Raw genomic sequence first — 20,836 nt, 5'->3', positions numbered from 1 at the left:
TTTCAGACTGATTCAGCATCTGATGCAACATTTGCATCTTCAGAAACTTTTCACCCCTTGCAGTGTAACTACACATCCTGCATTTTGTAATGTTCCCTAGTACATTTCTACACTTTTCTCTTCCTGCCCTGAAAACATGATCTCCCATGGGTTCTAAGGCTCCTTCTCCTTAAAGAGAATAGAATCAAAGTGTTTTGGTTTAAAGCAGCAATCTCTACTTTGTATTTTTTTTAATACTGAATTTGAACTGGGGGCTCTACACCTTTTTTGGAAATACCAATTTAGTCGCTGATGACTTGTTCCCCTTTACAATTTTTCTGACAATAACCATTCAAATTGGCCAAAGTTTTGCTCCAGTGGGCAATGGAAAGCAGCAATGGGGAGATGAGGGCGGGTTCTCTGAATGACGTCAATGGAACAACAATCTGCTTCTGGAGTTATACCACAGGTCAGATAAGCGGTAAATAAATAGTGTCCGGGATTGCTACTTTAATAGAGAAATCATGCAGTAGTTTTCTGAGTGAGCAAATAAATGGTGTGGAACTCCCCACAAATGATGGTGCAGTAAAGATGAAAACACTTTATTGCATGTACATACCTCTCACATGGGCTCCCACTTACAAAACATCAGTCCCACAGTGTTTAACCTTTTTCGCAAGGGACTCTTATAACAGTCAGGGAACATCAAGCTGCTTTCTAGAGCTGATTGTATTCACTGCTACGACCGCAATGGAATCGAAGTGGAGAACTCGCCACTTCTGTTCATGTAGCCGGCCATGGGCATTTCCTTGCTACCCAAGCAAATCGGGTGGTAGAGATCCTGGTCTCCTGGCATCAAAAAAGGAGAAACTGCATCGTGCAGAGTAACAGTGTGTTACATTAGGCTCTAAATTCCTTTTAAAGCTCTGGCCTGCTGCTTGTTTTTTTTAAATCGGTTCTGTAGTTTTAGATCAGGGTTGCGCAAACTTTTCCGTTTGCGCCCCCCCCCCCCCCGTCAGCTCTCCCCCCTGCTCGCGGCCCCCTTCCCTTATCGGCTCGGAGCTTTGCGGCATCTCATGACGTCATTTGACGCTGCATTTTCATGGCGTCGCCGAAGAGGCAGCTCAGACCAGGTAAGGGAGATTTACAGAGGCCTTGCGCCTCCCCCGGCATTTAATTTAAATGCCTTGGGGAAGAGCGTGGGGCCTCTGTAACCACCGCGCCCCCCCACCCCAGAAAATGTCACGCCCCCTCTGGGGGGTGCGCCCCCCACTTTGCGCACCCCTGTGTTGGATAATACTGGCTGCATTTATTTTTGTTACGCCTAGTGCCATTTGTAATTATTTTTTTAATATACTGTTTAGTGGTGTACCGAGTACCTGGAAATTACCCGGAACCAGGGGGCTGGAACTGGTCCCAGGGAGGAGCTGGTTGTCCAATAGGAACGCTCCTGCTCTGGTCACATGCTCCCCGTCTCCCACTGGCATCAGCTGTGATAGGATGTGTTCCGCTGCTCCCCCTCTACAATGATGTCCTCTGCTGCCACCGACACCGGGATGTCTGCCGTTGCTCCCACGATGTTGCCATGGTCCTCCTCACCCTCTGCAGCAGTCCCCCACACCCTCCGCCGCTGGCCTGCAAAATTCCCCTGATACCCGATACCTGGCAATCGTCAGGACCCGGTACAACACTAGTACTGATCATCCTTTGGTTGGTACATCAAACATTTAGCAAGTCCTCTCCACGTCCTCTTTTGAAACGTGCTGACGCACCTTTTTCAGCTCTTTACCTTGTTGCCAAGCAGCAGACTGTCTATTACTCTGAAAGCTGTTACTATGTGTTACACTTGGTAATATAATGTTACATATCAGCTACAGCATTTAACTGCTTGCAGCACTGTTAGAAGGCAGCCATTTTCATAGGCACACAATCTGGATTTTTACAGATTTATAACGGGAGCATTTTTTTTCTTTTCCCACCATTTTGTACTTTTAATAAAATGTGCACCTTTTTTATAGTTGATTTCACTGACTGCAGCAGTCAGGTGGCAGCCGTTTCGTTGTTCACATAATCAGTATTTTTAGATTTAGAACAGGCGCACCAAACAATTGCCAGCATAGGTAATAAAGTAGAATTATAAATTCACATGCTTTACATGTAAAAAAAAAAATAAGAAAAGAATAGCAAATATAGCATTGCTGCTTTAACAATGTACAAACCATGTATTTCCTTACAGGTGCAGCCCTGTTTAGCTGCTCTCAAAACTGTTTGTGACTTTAAAGCACCAGTCCAAGCTGCCTGTGGTTTTTTGTTTTTTTCCCCATTTTCTCTCCCCCCCCCCCCCTTTAATATGTGCATCAATACAATCCACACAATAAGTAATTAGCTAAGTTGCTGATCGATCGGCGAAGATTCGGCTCGGGGGGGTTCACCAAATTGCTGTCAGTGCAGCAGAAGAGTGCCAACGATGCAACGTTTTGTGAGGGAGATATCTTGTGCACTGCTAGAGAGAGGGCCGGGCTCAAAAAGGGTGTGCCAGTGTTTCAGAAGCGGAAAAGGATGTGACTTTGTAAATGGTTGCTATAGAAACAAAAAATGCGTGTTACATTATACAGGCATACCCCACATTAACGTACACAATGGGACCGGAGTATGTATGTAAAGTGAAAATGTACTTCAAGTGAAGCACAACCTTTTCCCCACTTATCGATGCATGTACTGTACTGCAATCGTCATATATGTGCATAACTAATGTAAATAACGCATGTGTAACAGTCTCTATAGTCTCCCCGCTTGTGCACAGCTTCGGTACAGGTAGGGAGCCGGTATTGCTGTTCAGGACGTGCTGACAGGCGCATGCGCGAGCTGCCGTTTGCCTATTGAGCGAGATGTACTTACTCGCGAGTGTACTTAAAGTGAGTGTCCTTAAACCGGGGTATGCCTGTAATATTTTTTTTTTTTTGGTTTGTTTGTTTGTTTTTACGTTGGAAAGGTTGTAAATATTTGTAACATGGATTACCAGAAAGCCACCATTCATGTACTGAAACCTATTTTCCACCTTGGCCCTAAAATATGCACCATTTTTTCCCAGTTAAATTCCTACCCAAAAAAGGACCATATATTGTATTTTCTGTGATGTGTTCGTTTTAACCCTATATTTAAAGGTGAAAACCCCACTGGGTCAAAATTCAGTTCTACGTATATTTTTATGCAATAACAAGTAATTTGCTGTATGTTTTAATAAAGAATGTAAAGGCTTTTTAACCCGTTAGATGCCCATGGGCATAGCTACTTCATCATGGGGTCTGGCACTCCAGAACGTTATCTTAGCGGAAGAAGGTTGGAAGAGGACGAATCCTCTTCCTTCAGTCATCAGTGACAGAGCGATCATGTGATTGCCGTGTAACGGTCGTGGCACGCGGTAGCACCTCTGGCACTCAAAGGGTTAATTATATTGTGACTGTATTATTCGTGTTGTCTTTGTCGCCATGGTAACCTCACTTGGTCTTTCCTTCTACTTTAGGCTGCGGCCTCGCTGCCGCTGAGCTCGCTCATGCTTGGAGAGCAGTGATGTCACTAGCTCTCAAGCATGAGCGATCGCTGTCCTGCAACATTTTTAGAGCAGGCGTGGGGGGCGTGGCTATTACGGGAGGGTGTGTGTCATTGGCTGTATAGGGGCTGTCTGTTTCTGTGTATCTCTCTCTCATAGATAGATATAGATATATATCTATATCTATCTATCTCCCCCTTCCCTCATCTCTCTCTCCCCCCCCATTGCTCTCTCTCCCCCCCCCCCCCCCATTGCTCTCTCTCTCTCTCTCCCCCCATTGCTCTCTCTCCCCCCCATTGCTCTCTCTCCCCCCCATTGCTCTCTCTCCCCCCCATTGCTCTCTTTCCCCCATTGCTCTCTTTCCCCCATTGCTCTCTTTCCCCCATTGCTCTCTCTCTCCCCCCCATTGCTCTCTCTCCCCCCCATTGCTCTCTCTCCCCCCCCATTGCTCTCTCTCCCCCCCCATTGCTCTCTCTCCCCCCCCATTGCTCTCTCTCCCCCCCATTGCTCTCTCTCCCCCCCCCATTGCTCTCTCTCCCCCCCCCCATTGCTCTCTCTCCCCCCCCCATTGCTCTCTCTCCCCCCCCCATTGCTCTCTCTCCCCCCCATTGCTCTCTCTCCCCCCCATTGCTCTCTCTCCCCCCATTGCTCTCTCCCCCCCCATTGCTCTCTCCCCCCCCATTGCTCTCTCTCCCCCCCATTGCTCTCTCTCCCCCCCATTGCTCTCTCTCTCCCCCCATTGCTCTCTCTCCCCCCCATTGCTCTCTCTCCCCCCCATTGCTCTCTCTCCCCCCCCATTGCTCTCTCTCCCCCCCATTGCTCTCTCTCCCCCCCCATTGCTCTCTCTCCCCCCCATTGCTCTCTCTCCCCCCCATTGCTCTCTCCCCCCCCATTGCTCTCTCTCCCCCCCCCCATTGCTCTCTCTCCCCCCCCCCATTGCTCTCTCTCCCCCCCCATTGCTCTCTCTCCCCCCCCCCATTGCTCTCTCCCCCCCCCATTGCTCTCTCCCCCCCCCATTGCTCTCTCCCCCCCCCATTGCTCTCTCCCCCCCCCATTGCTCTCTCTCTCCCCCCCCCATTGCTCTCTTTCTCCCCCCCCCCATTGCTCTCTCTCCCCCCCATTGCTCTCTCTTTCCCCCCCCCCCCATTGCTCTCTCTCCCCCCATTGCTCTCTCTCTCTCCCCCATTGCTCTCTCCCCTCCCCATTGCTCTCTTTCTCTCTCTCCACCCCATTGCTCTCACTCCCCCCATTGCTCTTTCTCTCTCCCCCCTTGCTCTCTCCCCTCTCTCTCCACTCTCTCTCACCCTTCTCCTCTCTCTCTCTCCCCCTCTCTACCTTCTCCCCCCTCTCTCTCCCTTCTCCCCCACCACACCACTCGGTTTGCCCCCCACCCCACCACACAGCAGCACTCCGTTTGCCCCCCCTCTGTCCGTTTGCCCCCCTCTGTCCGTTTGCCCCCCCTTGTCCGTTTGCCCCCCCTTGTCCGTTTGCCCCCCCTGTCCGTTTGCCCCCCCTGTCCGTTTGCCCCCCCTGTCCGTTTGCCCCCCCTGTCCGTTTGCCCCCCCCTGTCCGTTTGCCCCCCCCTGTCCGTTTGCCCCCCCCTGTCCGTTTGCCCCCCCTGTCCGTTTGCCCCCCCTGTCCGTTTGCCCCCCCTGTCCGTTTGCCCCCCCTGTCCGTTTGCCCCCCCTGTCCGTTTGCCCCCCCTGTCCGTTTGCCCCCCCTGTCCGTTTGCCCCCCCCTGTCCGTTTGCCCCCCCTGTCCGTTTGCCCCCCCCTGTCCGTTTGCCCCCCCCTTGTCCGTTTGCCCCCCCCCTTGTCCGTTTGCCCCCCCTTGTCCGTTTGCCCCCCCCTGTCCGTTTGCCCCCCCTGTCCGTTTGCCCCCCCCCTGTCCGTTTGCCCCCCCCCCTGTCCGTTTGCCCCCCCCCCGTCCGTTTGCCCCCCCCGTCCGTTTGCCCCCCCCCTGTCCGTTTGCCCCCCCCTGTCCGTTTGCCCCCCCTCTGTCCGTTTGCCCCCCCTCTGTCCGTTTGCCCCCCCTCTATCCGTTTGCCCCCCCTCTGTCCGTTTGTCCCCCCCTCTGTCCGTTTGTCCCCCCCTCTGTCCGTTTGCCCCCCCCTGTCCGTTTGCCCCCCCCCTGTCCGTTTGCCCCCCCCCCTGTCCGTTTGCCCCCCCCCCTGTCCGTTTGCCCCCCCCTGTCCGTTTGCCCCCCCCTCTGTCCGTTTGCCCCCCCTCTGTCCGTTTGCCCCCCCTCTATCCGTTTGCCCCCCCCCCTCTGTCCGTTTGTCCCCCCCTCTGTCCGTTTGCCCCCCCTCTATCCGTTTGCCCCCCCCCTCTGTCCGTTTGTCCCCCCCTCTGTCCGTTTGCCCCCCCTCTGTCCGTTTGTCCCCCCCCTGTCCGTTTGCTCTCCCCCTCTCTGTCCGTTTGCTCTCCCCCTCTCTGTCCGTTTGCTCTCCCCCTCTCTGTCCGTTTGCTCTCCCCCTCTCTGTCCGTTTGCTCTCCCCCTCTCTGTCCGTTTGCTCTCCCCCTCTCTGTCCGTTTGCTCTCCCCCTCTCTGTCCGTTTGCTCTCCCCCTCTCTGTCCGTTTGCTCTCCCCCTCTCTGTCCGTTTGCTCTCCCCCTCTCGGTCCGTTTGCTCTCCCCCTCTCGTCCGTTTGCTCTCCCCCTCTCGGTCCGTTTGCTCTCCCCCTCTCGGTCCGTTTGCTCTCCCCCTCTCGGTCCGTTTGCTCTCCCCCCTCTCGGTCCGTTTGCTCTCCCCCCTCTCGGTCCGTTTGCTCTCCCCCTCTCGGTCCGTTTGCTCTCCCCCTCTCGGTCCGTTTGCTCTCCCCCTCTCGGTCCGTTTGCTCTCCCCCTCTCGGTCCGTTTGCTCTCCCCCCTCTCGGTCCGTTTGCTCTCCCCCTCTCGGGTCCGTTTGCTCTCCCCCTCTCGGTCCGTTTGCTCTCCCCCTCTCGGTCCGTTTGCTCTCCCCCTCTCGGTCCGTTTGCTCTCCCCCTCTCGGTCCGTTTGCTCTCCCCCTCTCGGTCCGTTTGCTCTCCCCCTCTCGGTCCGTTTGCTCTCCCCCTCACGGTCCGTTTGCTCTCCCCCCCCTCCTTTCCACTTCTCTCTGCTGAATTCAGTGTCAGTGTGTGTGTGACAGGAGAGTAGAACACGCTCCCTCTCTCTTCCCATTTGTCGGTCATGTGACCCTGCGCTCAGCACCAAAGTATCTCTCCCTTGTCTCCCCAAGCAGAACGCTTGGGAGAGCGTGTGTGCACGCGCATGAGCGTGCGAGCACAGCGGGAGAGGGATGTGCTGATTCACATAGAAGGTAAGCGCGCCAAGCGAGCTCGGCGCCAGCGGGGACTCAGCCTTAGGCTAAGGCCCCGCTCCCAGAGTCAGCGCACCCGCACTGCTGACAGGCGGTGCGCTGAGATACACAGACCGCGATATGCGGTCTGTAGGGAGCCGGAGCGGGAGGTGGGCGGTTTGACAGGGAGGGGGGGCGTGGCTTGAGCGGAGGGACCCGCTACTCTCCCCCCCCCTCCCTCCATGGACTCGGGCTGGAGCTGGAAAGTAAGTTTAAACACACACACGCAGGCACTCATTCATACACACACACACACGCGCGCACACACACACACAGGCAGGCACTCATACACACACACGCGCGCACACACAGGCAGGCACTCATACACACACACACACACACACACACACACACACACACACACACACACACACACACACACACACACACACACACACACACACACAGACAGAGGCAGGCACTCGGGCACACACATACAGGCACGCACGCACTCAGACACACAGACAGGCACTCACCTGCTTTCACTCCACACTCCTCCCCGCTCCCCGAAGCCTCTCCTCCTCCCGAAGCCTCCCCTCCCCATTGGCTCACAGCCACACACGTCACGCGTCAACGCTAGGAAACACCATTCTCTGGTGTCTCCAGCGGCTGACGCGCCACAGCGTGTAGTCAGCTGTGCAGCCAGGGGGGACCGGGACCGGCTCGCGAGGATTCCCCTGCTGGTGGGGAACTCGCTACATTGCCGCCCGCGCCAACGAGCGCAGCGGGACCGAGGCCTTAGGCCCAGGACATAGTGAAATCAGCGTCGCTGAGGCGGGCTGAGCCGCGCTGAACAGATGCACACACACACACACCACACACACACACCACACACACACACACACACACACACACACACACACACACACAGCTACCAAGTGACACACACACACAGTGATACCCGCCTCCCAAGCGCTCTTGCTGTCTCCTCTGCCAGGACAGCAAATAGCTCCTGGTAGAGCGAGCGGCAGCAAGCAACAGCGAGCAGCAGCACAAAAGTGTTTACTATGTCCCAGGCCTTACTCCCAACCTGCTGAAGTCGCCATTGTCTGGCACTTTCAGTTTGACAACAAAGTGCACTGGGAAGGCTTTATATAGTGTGCTGCTGCTGCTTCTCCTTTAAGTCTCCTACCGTGTTACACTCGCATCATCAGTGGGTGGTTTTCAGCATGGAAGGGGGCAGGAAGAGGGTGCCATTATTTGGCAGCCCCAAAGAAACTTAAAACGTCTAGTTATATATAAATATTTATAAAGTACTTTGAGATGGGTATAAAGGAGCATATGGGACCTAATGCAATTTTTGGCCGGGCAAGCAGGAATGCCTATACACATCTTACGTTACATTAAAATGATGGATATTATTTAATTGCCATTCAATTACTCTGTTATGTTGCTAGTCATACTCCGTTTTGCCATATATAGCTGTTGCAGCTCGGGTATATGCAGAAATTGGTAGCCTTGAACATTAAGTGCTTCTTTATGACGATTTTCAAAGTTGCCATATGAAATAATTAATTTGAGGTATGATCTGAATCATTTACACCCTTCGTTCCTTGGGTGTGTCGGTCAATTTGTAATTGCATTTTCTGTCTCTAATTTAAATGTTTTGCTGAACTTCTTAAAAGCTCAAATGCATTTCCACTCCTCCCTTACACATGGTCTGTAAATATCCCCTATTTACAGTGTATAATTGCACCCAGGAGAGACACTTTTGCCAAGAGTGGTTTAACTTGCAGCTTTTAGTTTTTATCCAGAACAGCATTTATGCACTTTGTGGTACTATTGCAGTAAGAATAAATCTTTTACTTGGATTAACCATTTAATGTGTCAGTTGGCCTGTTTCCTGCATTTGGTAATGAAATAAATTTTCTTCAGCTTGCAAGATAACATTCTGAGCAATCCAAATTATGGAAAGTGTGTGTGTGGATATAGAGATATTTTAATGTGACTGTAGATTACAGGATTCCCATGTATGTTTGTAGACAAAGGTGTGTGAGGGTTTTGGTAGTTGATTCTGTGATGAGCAGTTAAGGTGTGCGATTACTGTTACAGTATGGCGGGATAGTGTTTGATGAAGGGACCCTGTGAGAGTTGACCTCCAATATGGTGATACCTGGATTTAGTGGCTGGTATGGGAGTGACCTTCCAGGTATGTGTGCGTTCAGGGCCAAATGGACAGTGATTCGCATAAAGGTATTCCAGATGTGGCTCCCTTTGTTTCGATTTATAAATAAAGCTGAAACAAATTTTCTTAGTCGTCGAACGTGTATTTGTTATGTGGGTGATAGCGCCCGTAATCGTGACATGGGTACGTCATGTGGTCGTGTATGCCAAGATAATATGGTTACAGGAGATCCAGTCCTTTTTTGAGCTATGAATCACATGAATCATCTGTGGCAAATAGGGCAAAATGCAAGGCGACAAGATGAGCAAGGAGTGTTTAAAACCTGACGTCACGTAGTAAATAGAGGTAAGAACAACATTTCTTGGTTAAAATGTTTTTGTATTTCCCCGTGTGATTAGATAATTATGTAAAGCACATCATACATCATATTACAGTGTCTTGCTGCTTACAATGATTCATAACTAATGGCCCTGTTATTTTGGTTAATGTCGACCTTGTGATACAACGTGCTGCCTCGTCGCTCCCGGACAACCACAAAGAGCATCTGTGGCTCTCGCGATCAACAATCCTCAGACCCAAGCTTCCTGCTCAGATCTTGTGTGCTAGTGTGGCTTTCAGTTGCGTGGTGGGATTTAAAAAAAAAAAAAAAATCAAGTCAAGAGGAAAAGGATCAGGCCTCCTTTGCTAGCAATCTCTGACTCTTCCCTCACAGGAAATTTTCTAATTGCCGGAACAGCTGGTAGCAGCAAGAAGTTCAGGGGTTTGGCCTTTCCTTTTTGACTTGTCAGATGTCTGTGCAGGAAAAGTCCTAACATCATGGTTTCATAGCCATGTTGAGGTTCTGGGGTTTGCGAATACGTTCCTTTCGGGTAAGCTTTGATACATGTTTTAAAGTGTGTGTGTGTGTGTGTGTGTGTGTGTGTGTGTGTGTGTGTGTGTGTGTGTGTTTTCTGCTGTCATATGGAATCTCTCTACTGCCACAAAGTGTAGTTTACATGTGCTCAGCTAAATTTCACAATTAATTCTTTCATTTATTACCAATCAAATATCTGATAAACAACTGGACATTTACATAATGTTCAGTGAATAAAGAATATGTGGACACTTGTATAAACAGTTTAATATGTGGCTTATTTTGTTTGCCGGCTGTGCATCTTTTGTAGCAGTTTAATGTTTTGAAGTGGCCCATTAGGTTTTCATGAAATGTTTTCTAGTCTAAATAATTGTCAAGAGAATAGAGTTGACTATCAGATGTTATAGGAGTGCCAACTTAACGGTGAAATAACACGTTTTCCCGCGAAGCAGCATCTCTGAATATGCATGAACTCATTTTTCAGTGCACTGGAGTTTTTAATGATTAAAAAAAACAAAAAAAAAAACACCACACGGTAATGTTGTTGTTATGTTTTCAGGCAATCTAAGATCAGACGTAAGAGCACTTATTAATACTTTTACAAGTAGTGATCCTCAATCCCTTTCTTGCCAAAGAATCGTTCAAAACATTGCTCTGTATGTGCCCCTTTCCCCAGTGTTACAAGCCTAAATATAAAATAAAATCTAGGACGTGAACTGTTCAATACAAAAGAAACACAGAATGTAGTGTAAAGTAATAGTGTAATAAACTAATGCTTACATTTAACTACCGTATTTCTAATCATGCTTTTCCAGTAACATTTTTAGGCCTGCATTGGCAAGGATAAAAAATGTCAACTACTATTAAAAAAAAACAAAAAATGGTAGTGGGCAGGCATATTCTTTCTGTTGTCTGATTTTGTTTGTTGCACTTGTATTCCCTGTATTGTCTCTTTTTGTAGAGCGCTGTGTAAATTGTTGACGCTATATTGATTGTGTATACAGACATACTAATTCATGCATACTACACATACTACAATATATACTATACATAGGTAGAGTGGCTGGCGGCAAGTAGAACAAAGTGATTGTTGTGGATGGTGCTTTACATGAGTATTGGAAGTCTTAAACTTGATAGGTTTCAGTCACAAAGTACGTCACACCTGTGATTGATGGAGGTGTCTGTTACTTTCAAAATGTACAGACAGTGGTTTTTAATTTGAAAACCGCTATTCATGATAACGTACTCGGAAGGGACAGGGTCTTGGTGTGTATCATTTTTAGAATGGGATTAAAAAAAAACAGATACCACCATGTTTGAGTGGAAAAAATTGACCAGGAGATATAGATCCATTAACACATTTAGTACTCTAGTTTAAATGCCTTTCTTGGACCAACTATGGCAAAGCCTGTAGATTTAAATCTATACCAAAATAAAACTGTTAAAAAGCAATAACTTTATGCATAACAGTAGTTTATATAACCTGAAGCGTTGTCTTTTCAAGTACTATTCAAGAACTTGAGGAGGTTGTGGGACTCTACAAAGAGAGAAACAAAGTATATATTTTTTTTTTATTATTATTATTTTTATTTATTTATTTTCCACATTGCATTAAAACGCAGTCCCACTGGCAAAATAGCAGTTGAAATAAACCAACTTAAAGCAGTCATCCCTGTTCTATCGCCTTTGCTAGGAAAGGACAGATCTACAGTAACTTGAGATTGGGGCAATATCATTGTAATCATAACAGCCAATGTTTCTTCTGGGATAAGTATATTTCAAATTCCCTGTAAGCGCTCCTTAATATTTGTGTGCTGGGGTTCTTTGTAGAGATGTGCAAAATATTATTATTCTTTTTTTTTTTTTCCACAGAAATCAGTGAAATAAGGCAACCTTTTTGTTGAGAAATATTATTAACAATCATCAAAGTGATATACACCTTACTACTAATGAGAGCAGTAGAAATAGTGCCATTAATAGAACCGGTAGTGGTGGTGATACTAATAATTGTAACAGAGAAACAGACAATACAATCAAATAATATATAGTAGTTTTGTTCAGAGCAACACCTGAACATTTTTTACTGTGTAGTGTCCAGCACTACAAAAAAATAAATAACTATACGCGAAAAGACATAGAAGGAAAATAAGATAAAGAAAGAGGGGGTGGGAGAAAGCACCGTTCCATCTCAGAAGCATATATTTATCCTTTAGTTGATAAGCGCTAATCATCGGTCATTAATCTCCTATTATTGAGCCGTCGCTAATCCAGGGTTCCCAAATTTTATAGAATCTCTGTGGATGGTTTGAGAAAAGCTATCAGCCTTTTCATCAACATTATCTCATCGATCCTCCTTTATACTGTTAGTCTGGAGGGGGGGAGAGGGCTCTTCCAAGCAGCTGTCATAATATGGGAGATTTGCCATCTCGAGTGGGTCAGGTATTGGTTTTGCTAATAGTTAAATTAGGGGATTTTAATGGGATTTCGACTCCGGTTATGGAATCGATAATTTCTTGAATGTTGGTCCAGAATTTTTGTTTAATTGGGCAGTTCCACCAAATGTGAAACATATCCCCGACTGCTCTACATCCTCTCCAGCATTGATCAGAGGATTCGGGATAGATCTGTTTGAGCCTTTTTGGTGTAAGATACCACTGATATATAATTTTATAAATGTTCTCTTTGGTTATAGTACATATAGAGGTTTTGTATGCATTCTCCCAGATATCACTCCAATCCTCCCTATCAATTTCAACTCCTAGCCCATTTAGACATATATTTATGGTCTGGCGTGTTTCCGGCTGCTTCAATACCTGCATATATTTTTGTTATTAGGCCCTTATGGTAGGTACCTTTATTGCACAGACGTTCAAAATCGGACATCTCCGGGAGCTCCTGTTTGCTTTATAGTTTGTATAAGAAATGTCTGAATTGGAGGTACTTGAATGGGGACCTAGCCAGGGTAGTAATTTTAGCAGAGTTCTTGATAAGTCAACAATTTACCTTTGTGGAGAAAATCTATCTTTTTTAGGTTGCTGTTTTTAAATATGTTGAAGCATTTCGTATAGCAACCCGGAGGGAAGTCTGGGTTGTCAAATATCGGGGCGAGTTGCGATATACCCGTTCTGAATTTAAATTTTCTTTTTTGCTCTTCAAATCTAAAGTTGGTTTCATTGGTCCTAGTAATAGCTGTGTCTTGGTAGGCCCCTTTTTCTCCTCGGACCACAGTGAGAGTGGGAGGATGCCACATGACCCTTTTAATGCTGACACTTTTGCAAAATTGTGGGTAACTGGTGACATTTTGAGCATTGTGACTTGTTGAAAGGGGGTGAAATTTAAGAGGAAATCGCAAAACAAAAATGTTGCGAAGCATGTTTGTAGACCTTTACACATCTGTACTTCTTTCTTATACCCTTTCCCAAGCACCCAAAAGTACCAAGTTTTAGAACTGAGGGATGCCCCTTCTTACGTAGATTAAGAATGAGCGACACAGCCCTGCATAGCATCGTATTGAACTTCCAACATTGGTAAATCCGTGCGTTAAAGTTGTGTGACTAATGGAGTTATTTAATACAAATAGACCAGTATAATTGTGTTAAAGATGGACATTTGTTACCTTTTTGCTTGGTTTTCATTTACAGCGGTGACTGAGGGCATACTGTAGTAGTTGGCAGTCTTGTTTGCACCATCTCCATGACTTTGAGGCTGACTCTCCTGCATATCAAATAACCAATTATAAAGATAAAGGGTAGGACAAGGGAAAGATAAGACAGTCAAATTCACCATATACTTCATGTTACAATGTTGACAACTATTGCAAGGCCAAGCTTTCAGTAAAGTGTTTTTTTTTTTTTTTAAATACTTCATTTTGAGGTGCTAAGCCTCTATTTGTAATGTTAATGCCATTCATTCAGTTTGATGTACATTAAAAAGGTTCAGTGTCCCAATGACAAAACTGTTAAAGTTATGGCCCTATTGTCATGCAATGAAATGCTCGTTTTCCAGAGCCAATTGGGTAGACTTCTCTACTCTAACCGAGGGATCGGCCCAATTGAAACGACGTGAAGCCTGTGTACTCCCGTTTCACGTCAGCCAGGAAGGCATTGGTGGTCGTGATCACTGTTAAAGATCGTGCATGCCAGAGGTCTGGTGGCACTGAAAATGTTAACTGCATTTTGATAAGCAAATTATTAAAATTGCTTGTCAGGCACGTTTACCTTGTATTCTGTTCTTCATCATTGTTGAACACAAATTAAGACTTTAGGCAGAAAGGGGATTATGTTTAAAGGTAATCCAAGTGTTACTGAAAACAAAATAAATATATATATAATGTATGCAGCCTTTGAATACAGCTGTCGGTTGATTCGTTCACCTGTGGTCAATCGGCAAAGATCCTGGTTCACTAAACTGCTGCCTTTCCTTTGTAATCAATCCTTCAGTAAGAGTAACTCAGCAGCTACAATGTATTCTTATATTACTCAGGTAACATATATTGTGGTAGCTGAAACTGATCATTTGTTGCCAATATTCCCAGCAAACAGGAACATCTTATAAAGATCTTGCACTATTGGGAAAGTATCCTAACCCGCTATAGCAATCAAAGGATACTCTGTATGTTAAAACATTTACACATGGCATTAAGAGTTGAATAATGTTTAAAAAATGCTGTATTATTCTGCTACAGAACTTTTTTTTATTTATTTTACATAGGCTATTGCTGGGATTGCCTCTTTAAGGGGTTAATCCTTCATAAATTAAAATTTAGAGAAGTAAAAGCATTTTTTTAAATATAAGACTTTTCCATTTCCTCCCCCCACCCCCTGTTTTGTTGTACTGCGCCTAATGTATGTGCTTACTACTAAGAAACCTCCATTGTATGCTGCGTGGGAAGGTGTTTTACATAGAAAATCTAAGTTATGCAGAGGTATTTATTCGGTGATAGCCCCGGGAATTTTTTGCACTTTCACAGTTCATTACTGTAACTCAGCAGATTTTTTTTTTTTTTTAATTGACTTGGTTGAAACTATTTTGAAAAATCAGGTGCATTTGTGCATTGCCTGTTTCCTCTTAGAAAATATTTCAAAGAAAACTTGGTTACCGTCTCCTGAGTAACACTGGTGCAGAGTGGGTTTGTTTAAATTAAAAATCCGGTCTTATGCCATACCAAGGGAAGACATTAATTAGATCAGTGTACAAGAAATTGACAGGCTCTTGAATTTAGACATATTAGCTGCGTTCCATTTAATTTAACTCGGATGTGTTTTAAGTCGGAAACAAGAAGCATTGATGTACAGGTGGCCCTCGGTATCTGACAGCCCGCTTTCCGTCGGTTGCCTTATTCAACGCCGCATAATGCAGTCTGCTGGGCACTTCCGACATTGGAACCACTTATCCGACGCTCACCACGCAAATTAACAAGGACCCGCAATTCGACGGCCCGTTAAACGACGACGGTTTGTGTGACACATTAAGTCGGATAAGCGAGGACCGGCTGTACATGTTTCTACTAGTTTTATTACAACAAAAGATATCCTCTCCATATTACATTTTCTTTTCTTTTGATTGGGTTACAGATTACGCAAGTTGACAAACTATTTATTGAGAAGTTTGGTTTTGACACGTTTAAATGTTTATCTTGCCCTTTTTTTGGTCTTTGTTACAATAGATATAGAAAAAAATTGCATTGGGAAAATGCATTCTGGGATTAAACCAAAACATTTAAAGAATCAGTCTGTCATTTATTATTTTGCTTTAGTGGACCTTATTCCCCTGCCAACACCTGTGTTTTTTATTTACATTTGGTGACGAAGTCGATATAAGCATTTGACATATTTAAGTGCCTGGGAGGTTAAAATGTAACTCTGCGGAGTCTAGTGCAGAAGCTAGAGGTTCCTTAAACAGGGCATTACATGTTCAGGTGGCAAGATACAAACATTATACATACAGTACAATTTTAAACTCCTGTAGGTGTCTGCTTTAAATGTCTTTCTGTGGAAACATGTATGCACAAAGGTGAGGTTTTGTTTTACTAAATTAACAAACTGCTTCCACCAGGATAACTGTGTGGAATCAGTTTGCTAGCTAATTCCATTTCCAATTAATTTAGACCAGTATCACAATTACTGGACCAATTAAATTAACAAAGCTAAGCAAATTCTGGGAACTTTTAGTATGAGCAGATGTAAAATATACCCTGCTAGCTAGGATTATTTTTAGCTTTAAACAAACATACTGCTTTAGACATCATCTGTTATTATTATTTTATTGGGAATAGGACTGATAAAGTGCATACTATGTAAAACCTAAGTAAACGGATGTAATTTTCCTGCACTGAACGCTTAATGATCAGATTGAGAAGGTTTTAGCTTCAGAACCCTCCCACAGTCCCTTGTGACAATTTAGTCATACACTGTATGCTTGAGATGAAACGCTCAAAATCAGTGGTATATTTAAAAACACGTGTATGTGTTTTTGTTTTGTGTTTAGGGCGATGATCGCTTTAAAATATAAGCTATTGTTTGAACGTTTTATTCACTGTGAAACTTAGCTGATTTTGTTTCTTTCCGTGTTGGTTAACAAAATAGTTTTATTGCAGTGCCCTAAAATGAAATTCTGCAGTTTCTCATTCATGTATGTTGTATTGATCAGAAGACATTATTGCCCCACAAGATATGCACAATGCTTTTTGCTCTCTACATCAATATAACGATGCCTAGCATGGGGAGAATGTTTTTTTTTTTTTCCTTCTCAATGTTTTATTATATTGTTCCTGTAATAGACAACTCCATAACCATACTTGTGTACATTCATGTAGCGATCGTACAAAATATTTCGCACAATATTCAATAATGAGATAGACATGATATACACAGAAGCAAAGGGGGGAAATAAACAAGTGTTTACAGCAGAATGGGATACCAGTTGTATTCATTATGCTGGATCCATGGAGACCACCTTTTTTCAAATGTATCCGTTGTATCCTTAGATATGAGTTTCTTCATTGGGAATGGTGTTCCGATCGGTTATTACTGTATGAGGCTGAGTCCATGGTAACTGCAGCCGTGCGGAGGCGCGCTGAGGGAAAGTGGGTGCTTTCCCTGGCCTTAGTTTGCGCCGTCGGGGGGCGGGCCAGTGACGTCACGTTGCTGAGAGCGAACCACTCACGTGACCGGCCCTGTGCTCACGTGAGGGCTCAAACTAGACATTTTTTAAGACCTACGCCTCCGCACGCCCCTGCTAAAGCCGCTCTCATTGTGGCTGAAGGGGCTCACTGACAAGCGTCAGCGCGCCTCAGCGCCTAAGCGCTGACCATGGACTCAGCCTTAGAAGGAAGCAGGTACACAGCGGACACCACACACTGTTTCACAAAATGCTTTTACTTTATCTTCCTGATCATAGTTGTACACTAATTTGTAAATCCTTGAAGTAGATTATAATTTGGAGGAAAGATTGAGATTTTATAAAAGCAGCATGGGTTTTCTGTTCCATGAAATTTGTTGTTGTACTTTTCACAGTTAGACCTATAAGCTGCTTCATGGGAACGTACCTTTTTGAGCACTTTTTTTTTTTTTTTTTGGCATTTTATGAAGTTTTAGATGTGTATTTATTTATGCTTTTAATTTTACTATACTGTACAATGCGGTTACTTGATTTGTGGATGTCGTTTATGCCAGATTTAACACCCTTCACTCCGACAGTACATCATTCTAATTAGATACACACACCAACAACACATTGTCAGAGTTGTCTAGTCAGACTAAAATTATCCGTAATGTTACATTAATGCTTTTAACGTATTCGGGTGTGTTAATAATGCATCAACCAAGGGCTAACCTTAATTTAAAAATTACCTATTTTTATCTGTCTCCCGTAAGGTTACCTGTGTCAACATGGTATCTGCATTAAAGCAGCAGTCCAAAGAGGAGGTGTGTGTGTGTGTGTGTGTGTGTGTGTGTGTGTGTGTGTGTGTGTGTGTGTGTGTGTGTGTGTGTGTGTGTGTTTTCTCCCCCCCTTTATGTGCACCAGTACAATCCACACAATAAGTAATTGCCCAAGTTGCCATCGATCCGTTCTCCTGTAATCGGTCGGTGAAGATTTGGTTCGGGGGTTCACTAAATGGTTGTCAGTGCAGCAGAAGAGGACCAAAGATGCAAAGTTCTGTGGGGAAGATCATGTGACCAGGCAGTCACTAGATACTATTGATGCATTGCTGGAGAGAGGGCCGGGCTCACACAAAGAGGTGTGCCAGAGCCTCTTTCAGAAGAGGAAAGGGATGTGGTTGCTATAGAAACCAAAAATGCATGTTACATTATAATACATTAAAAATGTCATTCACAGTGGGGTTTCAAAAAAAATTCTCATAATACAGAACTGATTTATTTAAAAAAAAAAAAATTAGGATAATGTTTGGTCTGCAGCTTTAATTGGCCAATAAAACAATAACACATTATCTGTTTATAATTGAAGGGACTTTTGTACAGCTATACCTGAAATTTGACCTCGCAATTGAACGTTTGGGCGAGACCAAAACGCTGCCACTTTTCTGCCGCTGGACATTTTGCCACGTCCGCTACTGTGCCCGACTGCCCATTGCCCGCCGCATGCCTGACCACGGGACATTTAAAGATTGTGAGTAGGAATGGCCTGTCTAGGCAGTGTAGCGGTCCCACACACGACATTTAAACATGCGGTTGTCAGAGCGGGAGTATTGGAGCCGGCAGTCGAGTGCGACAGACCTGGATTTTCCGGGGGCACGGCAGATAGCGGTCACGTACGGGAACTGACATCGCAACGAAATGTTCCAGCAGCAGAGTGTCAGCCGGCAGAGTTTTAGACGCAGCCAAATGTCCTAGACCGATTTGACCTGCTCCCGAGGGTATCATTCTGTGCCCTCTATGGGTGGAAAGAGGGTCACTATATTGCAATTCACAAGGATAAAAAAATACTAATCTGTCAAGCCGAAATATAGAATTGTTCTTGCACTAAACAGGACAGGATTTCTGGGTTGCATACGTCAGATATTTGTGTCCCCCTGGAAGTTGGAATTAGCCCCATCAAGACAGATTTCCAGGCGTGCATCAAAATCCTATGAAGGGTAATTTTTGGGGTGGAAGATATTGTTTATTTTAAGTGCCCACGTGGGGAGATGAGCGAGGCAGATGGATGTTTTAACCCCTGTAACATATACAGTACAAGTCACGTGCACACAAGTGTGGTCGATTGTGACACTTTACATATGAAAAGGAGATGCTGATTTAAGAAAAAAAAATACATGCATTATTGAATGCGTTGACACCGGCTTCAGCTGATTGGCATTTTTGAAAGCTCTTGTGACTTGCTTAAAACATATGCTGTAATAAGTGGTGTAATAAGTGGTGTGCTTACCCGTTACAAAGTGTCATGGAAAGACTTACATGACTGAGATTAAATTGTGCACGGCACTGTATTTTTCTTGCTTCTTGGAGTGGAAGAAATGTAACCTATGAACACCTCTCTATTTCATCTTTGTCCTGCAGTGGGAGTTCTTCACTTATTGTTTTGCTGCTGTCTCAGGGAATAAAGGATGTTTAAAGATAGATCTCACTGTGTATCTTAGAAGGGCTCATGTGCAATGGTTTCTACATTTGTATGCCTTGTTTTTTCCTAAGGCTCCATATTGACAATTCGATCTTGGAACTAATGACCGTTTTACAATAGACACCACATGTTCACTACTATCCAGAGAATAACTCTGAGAATCACATTACTTATCACGTGTTTAAGGGAAGTCTAGATTTTAATATATAAGTATATTTGCCTGCTAAGTGGTACTACCCCATCAAAAATATACAGTATATTTTCAACAATTGGCCCTTACAGAACAAAAAGTGCTATGTTCCTGAGGGATTAACTGTGAATCTCAATTTGCCTTTCCAGTGCCATAAAAGACATATCTAAATTTTATTATAGATGTGTATATATATATATATATATATATTTTTTTTTTCAGCCTGTATTTTACAGGGAGTAACCTTCCTTTTTTAAAGGGCACTCGCCTCTGGAACCAAAATGAACGAATGGAAATGGTATGTCTTATTGGCCAAAAAAAGCTGTTTTAATATATGTTTTAACTTTTAATGTTTCTATGTTTAGATTTCAATTGTAATAAAATCTGCAAAACATTTGATCTGTTTGCAGACCAATGTATCTGCAGGTCAATAGTCAATTCCCACTTCATTTTTTTTTTAATTTTTTTTTTGTTACATTTTTTTTTTTTAATGTTGGTCATAATTATGGCATTGCATTGGTAAGTATCAGATAATATAATTACTCAGGAAAAATAAAGATGTCAGGTTTTCCTCAAAAAATGTTAACTTTGAGGATTGTTGTTCTGGGGAAGTTGTCTACCACGATTAGTTTCCTTATTTAATTTTTGGCTGCAATGTGGGAGCGCATTAAACTTCTATTATGAAGAGCTGCACTGTGATCCTAGAGGCCATGTGACTGGACAGAGACGCATCACAAAGATTCTCACTGTTGGAAGAAGGACGTAACATGGCTCTTTGTCACGGGACCCACAGTTTTTAGGCCGAAGGCGCTCATTGGCCCTGATTATTTCTGGTCCCCAGCGTTGGCGTTGTTACTCTGGTGGGATTTTTAAACTTGCATAATAGGTCTAATTATATAGTGTCTTGTGATTCAGTTGACTAGCACGAGCCACTCAGATCCAGCCCTGTGGCTTTAGGTCATCAAAATGACTTGATATAACAATTCCTGCATGGTTGAAAATGCAATTTTTTGTGTCTATTGCTTCAGGGAAGGTGAGAGAGGTATTTGTGCTTTGGCTTGATCCATTATAGCAGAGCTCTCAGGTGAGTTAAAGGTTACTGTCCCCTTTGAATGAGACCTAGTCTCCATACTGTGATTTATTTGCCTTTTTTTTAAATGTGTTACTGCATAGATATAGATACACATTCTTGTGGTTTTGACAACAAAATAGCTGCAATTTCATC

The 20,836-nt window shown here is 44.6% G+C and overlaps 1 protein-coding gene across 2 annotated transcripts in view; it reads left to right on the top strand.

Moving 5' to 3' along the window:
• The window catches only part of RPS6KA3 (ribosomal protein S6 kinase A3), a 132,397-nt gene that overhangs the window by 64,454 nt on the left and 47,107 nt on the right, over nucleotides 1–20,836 (top strand). The window contains exon 1 of one of the 2 annotated variants that reach the window (XM_075594323.1): nucleotides 9,723–9,861. The exons of the other annotated variant lie outside the window; for it this stretch is intronic. Coding sequence (XP_075450438.1) covers nucleotides 9,823–9,861 — 39 coding nt within the window. The 5' untranslated portion in view covers nucleotides 9,723–9,822. Of the gene's footprint in view, nucleotides 1–9,722; nucleotides 9,862–20,836 lie in introns of those variants that run through there. 2 annotated transcript variants of the gene reach the window in all.

Source organism: Ascaphus truei, chromosome 3 (assembly GCF_040206685.1).
Source record: "Ascaphus truei isolate aAscTru1 chromosome 3, aAscTru1.hap1, whole genome shotgun sequence".
Taxonomy (NCBI): domain Eukaryota; kingdom Metazoa; phylum Chordata; class Amphibia; order Anura; family Ascaphidae; genus Ascaphus; species Ascaphus truei.
The sequence above is the reverse complement of the archived record's forward strand: the minus strand, read 5'-3'. Positions and strand labels throughout refer to the sequence as shown.